Here is an 18,890-nt window from a genome sequence, read left to right on the forward strand (position 1 = left end):
AACCTCCACATGCATATTAACTCACGACTGCAGCTCTGCCTTGGTTCCTCAAGGCCTCTTACCCGTTGTAATGTTAGCTGTAGAAGTTAGAAGGACTTTGCCTTGTGGAGCAGGTAGCTTTGTTAGCAGGGTCGTGCTGATGTAATGGCGGTATTAACATATTTTCTTTTCAGGTTATTTCCGAGAGGGATTCCTGGCTGTTCAGCATGCAGTGGACAAAGCCATCATGCGCTCTTACAACAAAACTGCTGCTTCCGCTCTGATCGGACAGACTAGAGTGGTCCTGTCACGCTTCCCCTACCCTGCCTTTATATATGACGTCTTCATCCTGGCCATTCAGAACCAACTGCCCTTACTGCTGGTGCTCAGCTTTACCTACACCTCGCTCAACATTGTACGAGCTGTGGTGCAGGAGAAGGAAAGGAAGCTCAAGGTGTGTTTTCGTTTCTCCTTCTGACCAGTGATGAAAAATGGTCTACCTGATCCTTAATCTCCTCCTTTTTCTTGTGTGTGTCAGGAGTACATGAGGATGATGGGTCTCAGCAACTGGCTGCACTGGAGCGCTTGGTTCCTCATGTTCTTCCTCTTCCTCTCCGTGTCAGTCTTTTTCGTCACGCTGCTCCTCTGTATTCAGGTGAGTTTGTGTTCGTTGTTACTCAAGCCACATTCCAGCACGTAATGCCTTAACCACATATTTAAGCAGCTTCTAAGATAAGCCAACGGTTATACAATGTCATTATGTAAGTAGTGTTTAGCAGCGGTGGAATGCAACCAACATTTACTCAAGTACTCTACTTAAGTACAAATTTGAGGTACTTCTACTGTACTTTTGTATTTTCTTTTCATGACACTTTCTACTTCTCTATAGAAGACCGAAACTGCCAAAATCAAAAGTAGATAAATAAATGACTCAATAAATAAATTAATATATCATTAAATGCATCAATAAGTAACATGAAAAATAAATGTAGGCCTTAAATAATTTATAGTGACATAAATTGATTTTTCTGTTTTAATTGCATCTGTATTTATTTACCTTTGTACTTATTCCCTTATTTATTTACTTTCTACTTCAATTTACCATTTTATTAATGTATTCATTTTTAAATGTATTTATTTCAGTTTTAATTTATTTTCCCATTGCATCTTACAGTATATCCACAAACATGTGTATTTTTTTATATGTATATTTATATTGTATCTTTTTACATTTCTGTATACATTTGTGCAATAAATTAAAAAATGAATTCAGTGTTTGAATAAATGGGAATGTAAATAAATTGGGATATTAAAACAAGGTAAATGAATAAAACTACTATCAATTTATGTCAATTTGGTAAATTTATTAATGCCTACATTTTTGGTGCATTTAATGGAAAATTGATTAATTTATTGGGTCATTCATTTTGTTCTGTATTTATATTTGATTTTGGCAGTTTTAATTCTCCATATTTCTTCAACTACACTATATTTCAGTGGGAAATTTGATTTTATTACGCTACATTCAACTGACAGGTTTAGTCGGTAGTTAATTTGGACAATTTTGAGGTTTGCACTGGACAAAACAATGTTTTTAAAGGTGTCACTTTGAGCTCTGCGTAATTCTGTTTTCTCACCATTTTCAGCATTTTACCATTCAAAGAAATCATTCGATTCATGGAGAAAAATAATCATTAGGTCTAGTCCTACTCAAAGTGTTTCACCTCAACAAACTCCAACAGTGAAATTCTACATTCATGCATGAGCAGAAATAATCCACTGATATAAAATATAATAATATTACAATCACCGTGGCCTTTTACTGCACTGAATACTTAAACTTTAAGTACGCTGTTAGTATGTTTGGTTTAGAGGCTATAAATGTGCCTCAGCTTGTCATAACTGAGCACTTTCATTTTTAGGTGAGCCCTAACGGAGCGGTGCTGACCTACAGTGACCCCACACTGGTCTTTGTGTTCCTGCTCGTCTTCACCGTGGCCACCATCAACTTCAGCTTCATGATCAGTACCTTCTTCTCACGAGGTGTGTGTGTGTGTGTGTGTTTCTGTGTCTGTCCACTGTTTTCTGAACGATAATCACGTCTCTTTGTGATTGTCGATCTCTGTGCAGTACGTGTGGTGAAACATTATGCGTTCTCTCAGATGTCGGTCCAAGTTTTGTTTGCGCTGCTTCTTCCTCATTGCTGGTTCAAAGTCATAAAGGCGGCAATAAAAGGCACACCAGCTATAAAAAAAACATGTCTAAACTACATCAGAGAACAAATCAATATAACTGTTAACTAGTTGTATTGATCAACTCTGAGGGCGTAAATGTTAACGTCATGCAATCACTGATACATCAAATCTGTTTTAGCCTCTGCTGTTGTTGTGTGGTGCCTTTTCATGGTGAGAAGAAATGTTTTGTTCGCTATAAAAACTAGACTAGAAATGTGTTTCTCCATTCAGTAGTTGGGAGCTCATTCTGTCTGGCCTGAACAACATAAAAGCCTCATCTCTCCTTTCTCATATTCTTCCTCTTTTTCCCTCGTTGCACTCTTACTCACTCTCCTTTCATTCAGACCAGCATCAGTGTCCTTCCAACTTTCCCCAACAAAGCAGCTCAGGTTGCAAGTGTTGCTCCGCCTCGGTTGTCTGCATTCTGTTGCAAAGCAGTTGCACAGAAGCACTTCCTCAGTTATTTGCCAGCCCCGCTGTAGTCTTTGGCTTTTTTCAACGACAGTCATAAGAATCATTGCCTTGATAATTATCAGTTATGATGAAGCATTTTGTCCACAGGGGCTGAGTTGACAAGAAAAGTAACTTGTGTGTCGAATTTCTCTTTCCATTAATCATCTTGTATATCAAACTCTGAGTAATGTAATGTTCTCTGTCACCTGCCCACACGGTTTTTCCATTAGGGATGCAAATTTTAAGCAATTACTTTCATTAATAGTTGATCCTTAACAATATATAAAATATGTTTCTATTAGGAAACCATTCTCAGTTATTACATATTGATATATAACGTTGAGGTACATGTTGTTACATCTATAATTTTCTAGTATGATTTCTTAATATATATACACATTTGTCACATATTACAGCTTTAATGCACGTTTTTCTTTCTTTCTTTAAAAAAAAATATTCTTATATGTTAGTGCTTTTTATATTTTAGTACTTTATTTATTTTTGTTCATACTTACTCCAAATACAATCAGAATAGGCTACATAATCTGTTAAAAGAACAGATAAAGTAATCCCTTAATGATAAACTAAATAACACAAAATAATGACCTAATTTTAATTGGGGAGCTTCCACCTGTCGATGTTCAACAACTAGCCCAACAAAATCCAACGCAAATTGAAGCCACTAAATGGCTAAAATGTAATCATATCGGCTTGTATAGAATGTCTTTGTGCATTTTCTTGTATTACAAATTACTTTTATTTAAATTAACAGGTTCCTTTAATGTATTTGTGCCCATCTCTGAGTGTTGGTCGATGCATTTTTAATTGGTTAGCTTCTTAACTGCAATTAATAGATTAATCATTAATTATTAACACCCCTCGTTAGCCTTTTGTCCACAGGGCCTGAGTTAAAGAGAAAAAGACCTAAAAACATCCGCTTTCCATTTATCATCTTGTGTATCCAACTCTGTCACCTGCCGAGACAGTTTTCCCATTCTGCTTTGACATAATGAGACAAGGTACTGAAGGTGTCATTCTTCAGATCTTGACATGCTCTTCTTCTCTTCTTCCTGCCTTCTCTGTCATCCTTCAGCCTGTTTAATGAATAATTGTCCAAACTGTGACATTTGACAGCATGACTAAAGTCTTTAATACTGCATCAGATGCTCTATCATCATGATGTTGTGACACTAGACATAAATATAAACTTGCAACAACACAAAGATCATAATGAAATTAACTCTGACAAGGTTCAGTCGTGATGATTCAGAGGAAAGCGGCTATTACAGAAAATACGCCAAACCGACAGAGAAGATCCTTCTGTGCCCTTTTCTGAACAAAGACGGACTATTTTTCTGTCCCAGCTGTCATTGTGTGAACAGCTGTCTAGATACTTCTACCCACCCACTTATGTGCTTCATAGGAATTGAAAATTGTCCTCAATCAATGCATTTTCCACACAAATTGTCTGCCGCAAGTGCTCTTTTTGAGAGGTCTTGTCGGGGTGCTCAGAAATGAAAGCAAATAAACGCCCTGACAGTCTTTCATGCGCCTCATCGACAGTATTTCCTCCCCATCGCTCACTTGTTCGCCCTTAATGCTTCATCTGAGCAGCACTCACAGACTTTATCTGTCAATCGTGGAAGCTAACAGTGACAAGAGCTGTGGTTACACTGTTCAATTCACTGTTTTGTCTGTGTCAGACCGCATGTTTTTTGATGTTATGCAAGTTTTTTTATTGTTCAGCATCCCCTCAACCTCTCATTCTTTTGTTCTTGTCTGACTTCAGCCAATGTGGCAGCAGCAGCAGGCGGCTTCATCTATTTCATGAGCTACTTGCCTTATTTGTTCCTGTGGCCACGCTACGACTTACTGAGCCATGCCCAGAAAGTGTCTGCCTGCCTCATCTCCAATGTGGCCATGGCCATGGGATCTCAGCTCATAGGAATGTTTGAAGGCAAAGGTGAGACTTGACGTTATGGTGGAAAGTGAATTTTGTCCACGGTCGTGGTCAGTTTCTCTGTTCCTTTCCTTTAAACTGCATTTCTTAAAATGACCCCTCTCCCCACTATAGGTACAGGAATCCAGTGGTCGAACTTGTTTGACTCTGTGACGGTGGACGATGACTTCTCCATGGCCCAGGTGTTGGGCTTGCTGCTGTTTGACTCGATGCTCTATGGATTGGTGGCCTGGTACATGGAGGCAGTTTTTCCCGGGGAGTACGGCGTGCCTCGACCATCTTATTTCTTTGTACTGGTAAGCTTCAGAGCTGGTTACACACCGGGGTTGTGAGTAAACACAGATACAGAAGTGGGATGCATGCATGAACGGATGATGCATTCGAAAGTGAAGCAAATGTTTAAGATTAACTGCGGTTATCTGATCATCATCGTCACAGTGACTTGAAACACCAAGGAAATCGGGGAAGTTTGTCACGAACAAAAAACACAGAATCATCAGTGTGGTTATTATAATCACCCCTCCCAGGGACAATTTGCTGTGTCATATGTTGTCAACAGTTTTTTCTCTGTGATGCTAACATTACATTTCAAAACCTGTTTGTTGATTACTTAAACATCCTACAAGGAACTTTTAACTGGTTATGAAACAGTCATAATTTGATACTGATGCCTTTATATGACCTTCTTAAGCGCAGAAGATCATCAGCGAGAAGATTGGCTATTTCTATATAGTTATTCAAAATGGCTCTCACCAGGTCGGATAAGTCATAAAACTTCGATGTGATCATGTGCGTCATGTCGGAACGTGGAAGCAACATGGACGCCAAAAAGAAGTTGTTTTGGATTTTATCACTCAGAGTGTTTAAACAACACGTTGACAGCTGTTTCTGGTATTTTAGTGAAAAAGAAAATGATTCAATGACTAACAATACATGACTTTGATAAAACTTTCCCACTATCAACCCAATGTTTACTGTCATCTGCGACGTAACAGCGTCTTATGACGTCAGCTCAGCAAACTTTTTTCTGAAAATTCCCGACGACACGTGAATGCACAGTTAGCACCACTTGTGTCCACAGGGGCTGCCAGAGTCAACAAAAAATAAAAGTTCCTTGCAGTTGCTTTAACATTATTTTATTTTCCTGTTAAACTTTGTTTCTTTAACAAACTTTAAATCAAATATTCCGGTTTGCCGTTGAAGACGCGTTATCATCTGATGAAATGCTGCAAGTAGCTGGTGTTCAGCACTTACAGTCCCAATCAGGTAGTTGCAAGGTCAAGGTCTCCTGGAAGATTCGATTAAAGAAAGTGCTCTGATATAGTGAAGGTGGGGGGGGGATTGAAAGCTTGAGGTCATAAAATATCAGTCAGAGGAAGTCTTTGGGTTCAGTTAGCCAGAATAACAGGAAGTGTCTGAGTGTGTCCAGCCAATGCAAATAAAGTTCATCTTTATAACAACTCTGGATGATCACGAAATGGCGTGCCTTGACACACACACGAAAATAAACTGATGCTCGACCATTTCCAAGTAGTCAGGAATTCAAGTGACTGCCAGCAGGGTGTGGATTAGACGCTGACGCACTTTATGTCCATTGTGTGTGTGAGATACTGTTTCTACAATGTAGAAAGGGTGGTTTGACGTCGGTTCGTAGGAAGTTCAGCAGGGGGAGGTCTGGTCAGGAAACTTCACTTCTAATAGAGCGCACATGAACAATGTCGGCCCATTTTCTCTTCTTTGTGATTTTATGAATGATTCGGTTCCTCTGCTTCCCTTATTACATTCTGTAATGAATTACCTTGCTTCCAATATACCAATATATTCCATTTTTAACTTTAATTCTGTAAAACATCTTGTGGAAATATTTTATGCTGTCAGTTTCAAATTCCTTCTTTCTCTCAATCCCCTCATCTGCAGCCTTCATACTGGTGCAGCAGTCCACGCATGGCTTTGGTGAATGAGAAAGAGGAAGAGGAGGATGCAGAGAAGGCGCTGAAAGGGGAGTTTATAGAGGAGGAGCCGGCTGGACTCGTCTCGGGGATCAAGATCAAACACCTAGCTAAGGTGAGCAGCAGAAGGTTAACATGTTTAAGTACCGTAAAGGGCTGCAAGTTACAAAACGTGCAGAGAGTGAGATGGCGAATAAGCAGAAATGTTACTGTTGAATGTTAAATGTTTATCCACTCGACAGGAATTCAGAGTCGGCAACAAGACGCGGCAGGCTGTGCGGGATCTTACGCTGAACATGTTCGAGGGTCAGATCACGGTGCTGCTGGGACACAACGGTGCTGGGAAGACCACGACGCTGTCCATGCTGACAGGTGAGCAGCTCAAACACACCTGCACACAAGCAAGACAGACGCCGCCTACATGTCTTAACTCACCTGTGTGTCTTTGTGCTTGTGCCTACAGGGCTGTTTCCCCCCTCCAGTGGCAGGGCTTATATCAACGGGTACGACATCTGTCAGGACATGGCTCTGATCCGCCGCAGCCTGGGACTCTGTCCCCAGCACGATGTACTCTTTGATAACCTTACTGTCAGGGAGCACCTGCTCTTCTATGCACAGGTACTCACACAGCAACTCTTCAGCTTTCTAAGAGGTGCTAATTCAGCTTTATGTATATTATTTAGGTTGTAGTTAGTGGTGGTATTGCACTAACTCTGCATCAGCGTCTTTGTGACATAGATGCTGGGTGTTTGGATGACAGTAAGGCTCATTTGGTGTGTTTATCTGCTTGACATCCAGCTGAAAGGCTACTCCAAAGACAAGATTCCAGATGAGGTTGACCGGATCATCCGTATCCTGAACCTTGAGGACAAGCGACAGGCTCGCTCCAAGACCCTCTCTGGTGGCATGAAGAGAAAACTCTCCATTGGCATTGCCCTCATCGGAGACTCGAAGGTTAGGAATGTCATGAGCGTTATTCCCTCTCATTCCTTTTTCCCATCCTTCCGCTACATTAACTTTGTCTCATATTTGATAGATTTTGACAATACAATTGAGAAAAAAAAGTTTAAGTAAAAAACTAAAGACCCTGACGATATTACATGCCCTTTTGGTGAGTGATAATTTATAGACCGTGCGGTGTTCCTTTTCCTGCTTTTTCATGGAAAAATAAAAATGATGCACCATACTGTAATGCCTATTTCTTGAGAGCAAGAACAGTAACAGCCAGTGTAGCTGAGCCTTTACAGTAACAAATCTGTGATGTTTTAAAACGTTGTTAATAATAAAAGTCTCGTCTCCCCCCCAACTCTGTTCATCCCAGGTGGTGATGTTAGATGAACCCACATCAGGTATGGACCCATCGGCTCGACGTGCCACCTGGGACCTTCTGCAAGGGGAGAAGCGCGGTCGCACCATCCTGCTCACCACGCACTTTATGGACGAGGCTGACCTGCTCGGCGACCGCATCGCCATCATGGCAGGAGGAGAGCTGCAGTGCTGCGGGTCGCCGCTCTTCCTGAAGAACAAATATGGTGGGTGGAGAGAGGAGTGGGAATTGCTGCAGCAGGCTAAAAATATAACAAGATGATAATCTCAGAGGAAAATGTCATGCATACCAGCCTGTTCATCTCATGTGCTCACCAGGTGCTGGCTACCACATGGTGATAGTAAAGGATGCTCTTTGTAACGTGTCCGAGATCACCCGCCTTGTCCACATGTACGTCCCTAATGCCACAATGGAGAGCAGTGCTGGGGCCGAGCTTTCTTACATCCTGCCCAAAGAAAGCACCAGCAGGTGAGTCATGCAGGTCTTTGTTCAGAAGCAGAACAATAACAGTGGAGAGTGTGAAGTGGCCTCAAGGCGAGAAAGACCATTGACCAGAAGTGCCACCTGCTGAACCTTTCTTTTTTTATACTAGAATATTACACAAAAATGGAAATCTCTTACTTTGCTACTGCCTTTCAATTTCTCTCTCCCTCCAGGTTATTTATTTGTCCTTTTATAGCCACCTCACCTTTTACCTTGTTTTATGTTCTTTTTATAGTCAGAAAATCAATATTTTCCCCTCCACAAATTGGACTTTGACTCCACCGTGGCACTTAAAACTGTTCCAGGATTCGATTTAAGGCAGAATTAAAGCTACAACAGATTACATCTTTTAAAAACAAAGTGATAAGGAGTGAAATATTGCGCCTGTACACTCATCAAGAGCTCATATCGTAATATTGAGTCATTTGTTTGATCTGTTTCTTTGGTGCACTCTGTTTTTTTCTGTCAGGTTTGAGCTGCTGTTTGCAGAGCTGGAGATGAACAGGGAGGAGCTGGGCATCGCCAGCTACGGAGCTTCAGTAACCACCATGGAAGAGGTTTTCCTCAGGTAGAACATGAAACATGACGTCTACATTTAACCACACCTTTAGCGTAAAATGAAACAAGCCAGTGCTATGGCTAATACGTTCGCCTTCGCTCACACGTCTCAATCAAAGCTGCCTGCTGCACACTGAGCCGTTATTTCTGCCTCCCTGTGGACTCGTATCTGTGGCAACAAGCACGAGAGCGCTTCCACTGCGGACTGCTAACACCGCATGCTACTTCTACTAGCACGAGTGTTTCACATCACAACAGGCTCCATTCTGGCCACCACACACCAAACATCAAACCCAACACCAGGAGAAGCTGTGGTTTGAAAATTTGGTCATCTAGCTCTCCTCTGGTGTTCAGGATTTTGCAGCAAAGTAAAACAATTTGCCAGTCAGGTCGTAAAACTCTGCCATTATTACATTCTTGATTACATTATCATAAATTCCCTAATTAAGTAGTGTATACTGGTCTTTACCTGAGATCTAAATCATCTTCATCTTCAATCTTATCGACAATGAAAATAATAATTAGAGTTGCAGCCCTATTTTAGACTGGATTATGCTGTATTTTTAACGTTCAGCTTTATTTGCAAGCAACCCTGCCTTTCTCCACCCTACAGAGCCTCTGAAAGGAATGAAAAATAGACAGAGTGGCTGGATTTTTATAGCAAGTGACTGGTCATTTATCTTTGTAAATATGCATATTGGAGATGTTGTTCTCCCTTGAATGTTGTTTTATAGATTGAGTTTTGTGCCTTGTTCTGATTTCAGCAAAGATTTTTTAAAGTAGCACTTATTTATTTTGCTGGATTTCTTTAATTAAAATGTTCCTGTTCTCTGGCTGTTTGCTGACAGAACTGAATACTTTGCATATAAGGCACATTTTGTTACTGTTTTCAGTAAGTAGGTGGATTCATTCATTTGTTTATTCATTCATTCAAATCTTTATTTAAACCATTGAGGGAGCCGTCATTTACAACGATGTCGAAGAACGAGAAAAGAAGCAGAACAAAACACAAATGAAAATCAGTTACAATGCGAAGCGGGGAGATTTGTTATCATGGCTTTAAATTGACTATAGATTATGGTTAAGGTTTGACTAATGGCTTACTGATCATTAAAGTTAATTCCCAGAAATAAGTTTCCAGTAACCAGAAGAATCAGTAAAACCACTTCAAAGTAAAGCAGTCCTGCTTAAAGCTCCAACCAAACTGAAGATCTTCGTGCAGTGTGAAGTCCTTTTGGCTAACCACAGATTGATTTGTGTGCTCAGAGTTGGGAAGCTGGTGGATTCCAGTTTGGACATCCAGGCAATCCAGCTGCCAGCCCTGCAGTACCAACATGAGAGACGCTCCCACGACTGGACCACAGATGACGCCAGCAGCATCAGCGGCATGACCGATATCACCGACTTCACAGACAGCGGCACGCTCATCTCAGAGGACTGCTCCAACATCAAGCTGAACACCGGGGTGAGATGAGAGGAAGCAAACTAAGGCTCGTCATGTTTTCTACACATGTATGTTCTCACACTTTCCTTTCCTTTCCTTTCCCATCAGGTCAGACTCTACCTGCAGCAGTTCTACGCCATGTTTCTGAAGAGGGCTCTGTACAGCTGGAGAAACTGGAAGGTGATGGTGGCTCAGTTCCTGGTCCCTTTGGTCTTCACAGTTGTGGCCTTAGTTGTGGCACGCACCTTACCCAACCACCAGAACGCCCCTCAGCTGAAGCTGGCACTCAGCCGCTACGGTCACACCAAAGTCCCGGTGGCTCTGCAGCCGGAGCCGGGTCCACTGGCCTCTATATTGGCAAACACATACAGCTCAGAGCTCTCTGCCCAGCTCGGCGAGCTCATCAACATCACAGGTAAACCAAGTGAAAGGCACAGGGACATGATCTGACTGCTTAGCTGAGTATTTACTCACCACGTTCTTCTGCTTCCCATCAGATTTTACTGATTACGTCCTGAATAAGGCAGAGGAGGAGGGCGGCAGCTTTAATGAGCGCTGTGTGGTGGGCGCTGCTTTCCGCGGCAGCAACAGCCACTATGCAGAAGCAACAGCCTACTTCAATAATGAGGGCTACCATACACCAGCAACAGCCCTCATGATGGTGGACAATGCTCTGTTCAAGCTTCTAGCGGGGCCGAACGCTTCCATCGAGACGAGCAATTACCCCATGCCGCGTAACCTGTCTGAGATGGCCCGGAGTCAGCTCACAGAGTGAGTGGAGGGAAGGCTGGGAAGTATTTGGTTCTAGCACAGTTAAAAACAGCATGTTTGTTATTCAAGAGTACTTCAAAAACCAGAGGCACACCAAGTAGAAAATGGATCAAACGGGGGAAGACATTTGCTTTTTTACGTATTTCCTTCCTTGTTCCTTTTCCTCCTAACCGTCTCATTCTTTTCCTCCATCTGTAGGGGGAAGACAGGCTTTGCCATCGCCATCAACCTGATGTACGGTATGGCCTCCCTGTCCAGCACCTTTGCCCTGCTGCTCGTAACTGAGTCCTCCATCAAGTCCAAGCATGTGCAGCAGGTCAGCGGCGTCTACCTGTCAAACTTCTGGTTTTCTGCCCTTCTGTGGGACCTGGTCAACTTCCTGCTGCCCTGTCTCCTCATGCTGGTCAGTATAACTGCCGATATCACTTACTGTAAACACACTGGTCAGAGAATAAAGTTTGGATAAAATTGTTGTGTTGTGTTATGCTTTTAGGTGGTATTTCAGGCATTCGGAGTCAAGGCCTTTGTAGACAAAAACCACCTGGTAGATGTGTTGTTGATGCTGCTGCTGTACGGCTGGGCTGTGGTGCCTCTTATGTATCTGCTCAGCTTCTTCTTCTCCTCTGCCGCTACTGCCTACACACGCCTCACCATCTTCAACATGATCACTGGCACGGCGACCTTTCTGGCTGTCACCATCATGACCATCCCAGGTGAGAGGAGACCCTGGCTCACGTCACTGGCAGACTTTTAAAGTGTCTCAAATCACCATATTGCCTTGAATATAAAGACGATGCTGATTTTAAGGCAGCCCCGCCTTTTCAGACGGCTGTTTTAAAATACAGTTGCAGTCGCAGCTGGTTTCAGTCCCCAGCATGAGTGCGTCTGGCTTGGCCGAAGTCCCTCATTGAAAACAAATATGCAGTATTTGTTGGTGGGAAGCCAGTGAGGGATTATGTTCTAGAAATCTTGTTGATGGCCTTCTTATGAATTTCTTCTCCAGAGTTGAAGCTGCAGCACCTGTCGCACTTACTGGATAAGGTGTTCCTGATCTTCCCAAACTATTGCCTGGGCATGTCCTTCAGCCAGTTCTACCAGAACTATGAGTTCATGTCATTTTGCCCCACCAATGCCATCACCAAAGCTGTGTGCGACGCATTAAGTAAGTACTGCATAAATGTAACAGAATAAAACAATGAAAATGTGGTCTGCTACCTGAATTCGCCATTTAATATGTGATGGATACATTTATAGAAGATATAATTATAATGATGAGTCATAATGTTAGTGGTAGTATTACACATGCATTGGAATGACGATAGCTGATCATTTCAACACATGTATCCGAGCCGTTCTGTAACTTTACACAGCATAAACAACCTCAGAAACTGCATATTTATGCTCTTTATTCACGTGACACAACTCAAGTTTTCTTCTGGTTCCAGACATCACGTACCAAGAAAACTACTTCTCCATGTCGGAGCCCGGCGTGGGACGCTTCCTCGTGGCCTTCTCAGTGCAGGGTGTAGTCTTCATTATTCTGCTGTTTGTCATCGAGCTGCAGTGTGTCCGCACTCTCCGCCGACTCCTCGCCTCCCTGTGCAGGAGACGCAAACAGGTAGGTGAACTGTGGGAGCAGTGAACAATGCCGTGTTTGTCTTCTTCTTGCACTGCGAAGGAGGTCTCCCTGGGAAACTGTTTTCAAAGTGTGGTTAGATATCAGACTCAGACTGAAAGTGGAAAAAAAGAGAAGTCTCTGAGGACAACTTGAATTATTGTTGTAGTCTCTGATCATCAGCTGATATTAAATGTACGGGGAATGGAAAATGGTGTAAACACTTCATAAAGAGGAAACATAACTGTAACTGAGTCACAGTGAGAAACACTGCTACTGGGTTGCTTCGTAATGGGTTGAATGCCAGTTGGCAGCATATGTCGCTCATTAAAAGAGCTCTGGCAATTAACACTTTGATTTGTGAGCTTTCAGTGCAGCATGAGAGTAATAACAGAGCACTAAAGAGGCTAAATCATCTGCTGTCATCTGTTGATTTCTTTTAGCATTATATCAAGGGTAATAATCTTGAATTAAACAAGATGAATATTGATGAATATGCTAACCAGTTGTTCCAGAATGGACACAGAACATTTCATATATCACTCCTTCCATAATGAAACCAGAGTGACCAGCTGCTCTTCATCAGACAGAAGAGGCAACGAGGTGTTGTTACTTGAGCCTCTTCACACCTCTAAGATCTATTACCACCTCTGCATTCATCAGCACATCGACTTTAATAAAGGGATTTAAGTGTTGCATAACTCATCTAAAAGACTGAACGTCCTGCAGCTGATTTCAGAAAACACTCGTGACACTGCGGCGTTGAAACAGAAAGCATTTAGAGCTGAAATGAGATGATTATGGATTATTAATAGACCGCAATGGGAGCCATTTCGATAATCGAATTATCTTTAATGTCGTTTTTCAAGCCAAAATGCCCCAAAATTTGTTTTAGCTTCCCAATTGTGAGGATTTTTTTTGTCTTATGTGATAGTTAATTGAATATATTTGGGTTTAGACAGTTGCTCATACAAAACAAGCTATTTTAAGATGTTGCTTTTGGCTTGTAACAGATATTTTTCATTATTACCATTAAAGGGGCACTTTAACATTTACAATATTAATCAGGTAATAAAACAAACTAGGTCAAATTAAGGTCCCCAGAGCACTGTTTGAAGCTAGAGGGGTGTTTTAAGTAAGAGACCCCTAGTGGCGGAAAATGCATACTGTGTATCTAATCGAGAAAACAATTTACAATATACATATTTATGTATATCAAAGTCTGAGTAGTATTTTACTTTGACACAGGGTTAATCTCTTACTTTTTGTGTGTTAGCTACCTCTGATAGAGGATGCAGCCCTGCATCCAGAGGACAGGGATGTGGCTGACGAGAGGAAGAGGATCCTGGAGTGCTTGGAGCCCGTAGTAGAGTCTATGGTTGGCAGCCCCCTCATACTGCAGGAGCTCAGCAAGGTACGTACGCACGAGTCCGAATGTCTTTTTTGTGTCTGTCAGTGCTGAAATATGTCTGCTTCTGTGAGATAATGACAAGATGGCACAGACCCACTGTTATCTCTCCCTCTCAGGTGTACAGCGGCGGGCAGAATCTTCTGGCGGTGGACAGGCTGTCTCTAGCAGTAGGAAAAGGAGAGTGCTTCGGTCTCCTGGGCTTCAATGGAGCAGGCAAGACCACAACCTTTAAGATGCTGACAGGTGACGAGAGCGTTACCTCTGGGGACGCCTATATTGACGGATACAGCATCTTGAGGGACATTAAGAAGGTGAGAGCAAAGAGCGAGAACATTTAATTCAAAGATAAGTCGACCTCAGTGGCTCAACTTTGGGATTTAAGTGTACTGAATGTTTAATGTGGAGAGCCATGCTGCTTTCAAAAGGCCAAGATTTGAAAGAGGACACTTATCTCTGGTTTGCAGGTGCAGCAGCGCATTGGTTACTGCCCTCAGTTTGACGCCGTGTTGGACCACATGACAGGAAGAGAAACGCTGAGTATGTATGCCAGGCTGAGAGGGATACCAGAGAGGTATGTGTCTGGCTGCGTGGAGAATGTCCTGAGGTCGCTGCTGCTGGAGCCTCATGCTGATAAACTGGTCCGCAGCTACAGGTAGGTAGAAGAAAATCTGAGCCGTTCCTCATTCTTTTGTGTTCACATTTTATTCACTTTCCTGAGCAAGTGTGTGGTAATATTATCTGACTTTCAACACACGCAGTGGCGGCAACAAGCGGAAGCTGAGTGCAGGGATAGCTCTGATCGGTGGGCCTCCGGTCATCTTCCTGGATGAGCCTTCAACCGGGATGGACCCTGTGGCCAGGAGGCTGCTGTGGGACGCTGTTACACGCACACGAGAGTCTGGAAAGGCCATAATCATCACTTCTCATAGGTGAGCTTTATGCAAATATGCTTTATTCATATTTCACATATGATGCATCTTCTTCTGGAGGCACAAAAGGCTTTATACTACTGCTAGTACTGTAGTACATTTGGTGGACTTACCCTTTAAAAGAAGTTGTTTTAGTTTAGTAGAAGTAGTTTTAGTGTATACATGATGTGACACCCTGATATGTTCCCTCACCAGCATGGAGGAGTGTGAGGCCCTGTGCACCAGGCTGGCAGTGATGGTCAACGGTCAGTTCAAGTGCCTCGGGAGCCCCCAACACCTGAAGAGCAAGTTCGGCAGCGGCTACACTCTGCTGGCTAAAGTTCACATAGAGGCCGAGCTGGAGGACAGTGACCTGCAGCTATTCAAAGACTTCATCGAAAGTACCTTCCCAGGTTAGAGGCATACAGTGTTTCATATAATACAACTATCAAGATTACTTGAACTATAAAAGATGGAGTTACCACTAATGTGTCTTTAGAAATAAGAAAAAAAATAAGACCATAACTGTAATTGTGTTTGTCGGTTTTTCGAATAAAATGTTGATATTGTAGCTGCACTTTTGAGATCTGCCTATTTCAATGTCAGATAATAACTAGATAAATCGATTTTTCCATTTATTTTCTGTGCCCTATATTTAAACAGAGTTTAAACAAAGTAAATATAACTGTGTCAACTTTCTCCCACTACAGGAAGTCAGCTAAAGGACGAGCACCAGGGAATGGTGCACTACCATTTGACTGACAAAACACTTACCTGGGCCCAGGTAGGTGATTGTATACAGAAGTACAGTACATCTCTGCACTTGTGCTGTATTAGAGCTCCCTCTAGTGGATAAAATGGCACACTGTAACTCTTAAATGAAGCGATGTGGCTGTAAAAAACATTAAATCTTGATGAGGCATTTTCATTGTAAAGGCAGGAGTAATCCTGATTTATATAGCGATCACAGATGTTTAACATGTGGATGGTGAAAGGAGGCAGTCTGGTCCATTCCTGTTTTGGTTTTTTTGACCTGCCAATTTGGATTTGGAGAATTTCAATTGACGGCATACACAAACATTTTTGTAACCTTTCTTTAACAAAAAATTAAATTGTGTAGACCGAATCACAATGTTTGTTCACCGTAACTTCCCAGTAAAAAAAAACTGGCTCTATTCCCGGTCTGGTGGAGTCACAGCCATTCGTGCTGAAAAACAGTTCAATTCCGGTCTCTGGCAAATCAATCAGTTTAGGATTACCTAGGAATAAAGTATACTTAGGCCTGTTTGTTTTTTCAGTGCCCAAAAGATGCAGCTTGTATCTTCAACATGTAATCTTGGCCTTGATGTCACACTTTTCCATATTCCCTCAATCCCTGTTCTCCTCTCCCACTAAGGTGTTTGGCACTTTGGAGGCAGCCAAAGAGAAATACCACATTGAAGACTACTGTGTGAGCCAGATATCACTGGAGCAGGTTTTCCTCAGTTTTGCCCAGTTCCAGCACTGCACAGAGAGCGGGAGGAAGTGAGCGGAGCGAGGAGTCCGTCCGTCCATCCATCGTCCACTTCTACGGTGTGTGTTTGCGTTGGACCTGCGTACGTGGACTTGCCTCAGTTACACAGCAGCTGTGTACACAGGCTGGAGCAGAGCGTGGTTAATCTCCAGCTCCATTTTTACCTTAACCACCAACATACACACACATACACACACACACACTGGGCCAGTCGCATCCAACTTCAGCATTTCTACTACTGTATCATGTCGGTGTGTCTTTGTTGGGTCATTCATGCCGTTGTTGTTGTTGTTGTTCTGTGACGAGAACGGAGGAGAGCCGAGATAATGACATGTTGATTACACCAAGTGATGAACTCTTGAGTATTGCACCTTTTCTTAGCGAGGTCAAAGACAATGACACCACTCATTAGATACTACCACTACTTTTAATTGTGTGTGACAGGGTTGATTTGTGTGTGTGTACTGCTTGTCTTTTTGTTATTTATGATCTTATTTTATTACTTGATTATGTTGTGCTTTTTTGTGATCAGAGAATGAACCACTCCATTTGATACATTTATGAAATTGTTGCACACCTTTTGCGCCTTATCTAACAAATGAGGGTTCTTGTTTCTTTATACCGCCCTATACAAAATGCCTGGTTATCCTTAAGAGCCTCTTAATGTTGTTGCCAGATGTAAATAATGTGATGTGTTCATGGTACTAAAAACCACTTACTCGTTCAGACCAGAGCAGACGATTTACTCATTTAAAGACTGTTTTGGGCACATTAACGAATGCATGCGTAGAATACGATGTACAGAGTGCATGATGCTGAGAGAGCAGAGAGCTGCTAGAAGAACCGTCCTTACTGAGGATTAATCCTCCGAGAACATGTAGTCCAGTCTGGGTACATTTAGTATGCCTCCATTGTTCAGGTCTTGTGGACCAATGATTCTGTTTTTGCTGCCAAACAAGTTACACTAACAGCGTGCTACCATGTGAATATCCAGCCATTATAGCTTTAACAGAAGCTGTTTAGATAGAAATCATGATCGGTGTGTGATACAGTAAAAATGGGAGGTCTTGACTTTAAGTTTCAGACTGCATGTGGTTTATTTGGACCTAAAACAACAAGACTGCAATGACCTCTTAAGGTGTTTTTGTACATTTGTTTTTTTTCTTATGTCTTGCAGCTCTGCATTTCACTCGGTGCACGTGTGTGTGTGTGAGTGTTTATAAACGTGTGAGTGTGTGTGAGAGTGTATGGCAACACACGATTCCTGAAACCAATCCGTCTATATTAAAACAATGGTATGATAGTCCTTAAATGTCAAAAAACCAAGTGATTGTTATTGTGCAGCGGACAAACTTTCTAGAGATGCTCCTTCAGGGAACGCCAGGAAATGCAATAAAAAGGCCCAGCAGTGGTATGGATGGTTAAACATAAGTCCTCTGCGTACAAATAGATGCCTTTTTGAGGAAGAATGATCAGCGCAATGTTTGTTCCTCTGTCATTTGGATGTGCTACTATGAACCTCATCTCAGAGCATGCCCAATTAATCATCCCCCGAGTCATGTCTGTACTTTAAAGGACTTCTGTAGGAATATATTGAGTAACATTATGCAGGTTCCAAAAAAGGGGGGAAAAAAATTCCCACACATATTGATGAGAAATGTTTTCCGCGGTGGAGATCAATATTATAATCCAGGATGAATTGGCGTGCAGATGACATTCCTACTCTCGAAAGAATCACTCTGACTTCACATAAGTGAGATGAATGTATTTACTGTCTTACACGAAAGCAAAAAGCACTCAGTAATCAGCTTTTATTAACAACTTCATGTGATTTACGGCACTTTCTTCATGTCACCAGATATGTGTGAGGGCGAAAAAGTAGAGACTGACATTCCAGAAAGACACGGACATGTGGCTTATTGATCTTCATTTTGACTTTTGTTACATTTGTTTGTGTACTTGCACAATTTTTGTCTCATTACTTGTATGACTTGAATCAATTGCAATGTTAGATACGTAGTTTGAGGAACAGTGAAAAGGTTTGCGCTGCTGATATTGAAGGTTTGAGTTGTGCTGAAATACAGTGTACCATATATAAAGAAGGGAATTTACATCATTGTAATTGTGTACTGTACTGTACCAACTGACCTTGTCAACTGTATATGTATCGCTATTCTTTTTAAATTAAATAATGCTCTATGCAAATGGAAGCAAATACCAGAGCCTCGTCTCATTTTTCGAAGTGGCACTTCACATCTTTGATTAAACAGGTAGGTGTTGATCTG

At 42.0% G+C, this 18,890-nt stretch overlaps 1 protein-coding gene across 1 annotated transcript in view; it reads left to right on the forward strand.

Annotated features, from left to right (window-relative positions):
• abca3b (ATP-binding cassette, sub-family A (ABC1), member 3b) overlaps positions 1 to 18,827 on the forward strand; it is a 29,090-nt gene extending 10,263 nt beyond the window's left edge. The window contains exons 6-31 of the mRNA XM_084370507.1: positions 174 to 433; positions 518 to 634; positions 1,902 to 2,022; positions 4,456 to 4,629; positions 4,741 to 4,922; positions 6,544 to 6,690; positions 6,818 to 6,947; positions 7,039 to 7,193; positions 7,374 to 7,529; positions 7,897 to 8,107; positions 8,220 to 8,370; positions 8,855 to 8,953; positions 10,210 to 10,408; positions 10,496 to 10,802; positions 10,885 to 11,158; positions 11,357 to 11,561; positions 11,652 to 11,871; positions 12,162 to 12,320; positions 12,604 to 12,776; positions 14,050 to 14,187; positions 14,301 to 14,495; positions 14,649 to 14,836; positions 14,943 to 15,113; positions 15,309 to 15,505; positions 15,803 to 15,876; positions 16,489 to 18,827. Coding sequence (XP_084226633.1) covers positions 174 to 433; positions 518 to 634; positions 1,902 to 2,022; positions 4,456 to 4,629; positions 4,741 to 4,922; positions 6,544 to 6,690; positions 6,818 to 6,947; positions 7,039 to 7,193; positions 7,374 to 7,529; positions 7,897 to 8,107; positions 8,220 to 8,370; positions 8,855 to 8,953; positions 10,210 to 10,408; positions 10,496 to 10,802; positions 10,885 to 11,158; positions 11,357 to 11,561; positions 11,652 to 11,871; positions 12,162 to 12,320; positions 12,604 to 12,776; positions 14,050 to 14,187; positions 14,301 to 14,495; positions 14,649 to 14,836; positions 14,943 to 15,113; positions 15,309 to 15,505; positions 15,803 to 15,876; positions 16,489 to 16,620 — 4,535 coding nt within the window. The 3' untranslated portion in view covers positions 16,621 to 18,827. The remainder of the gene's footprint in view (positions 1 to 173; positions 434 to 517; positions 635 to 1,901; positions 2,023 to 4,455; positions 4,630 to 4,740; positions 4,923 to 6,543; positions 6,691 to 6,817; positions 6,948 to 7,038; positions 7,194 to 7,373; positions 7,530 to 7,896; positions 8,108 to 8,219; positions 8,371 to 8,854; positions 8,954 to 10,209; positions 10,409 to 10,495; positions 10,803 to 10,884; positions 11,159 to 11,356; positions 11,562 to 11,651; positions 11,872 to 12,161; positions 12,321 to 12,603; positions 12,777 to 14,049; positions 14,188 to 14,300; positions 14,496 to 14,648; positions 14,837 to 14,942; positions 15,114 to 15,308; positions 15,506 to 15,802; positions 15,877 to 16,488) is intronic.
• The last annotated feature ends 63 nt before the right edge of the window (positions 18,828 to 18,890 follow it).

This window comes from Pagrus pagrus (genome assembly GCF_965226575.1).
Source record: "Pagrus pagrus genome assembly, chromosome: 13".
NCBI classification, from domain to species: Eukaryota; Metazoa; Chordata; class Actinopteri; order Spariformes; family Sparidae; genus Pagrus; species Pagrus pagrus.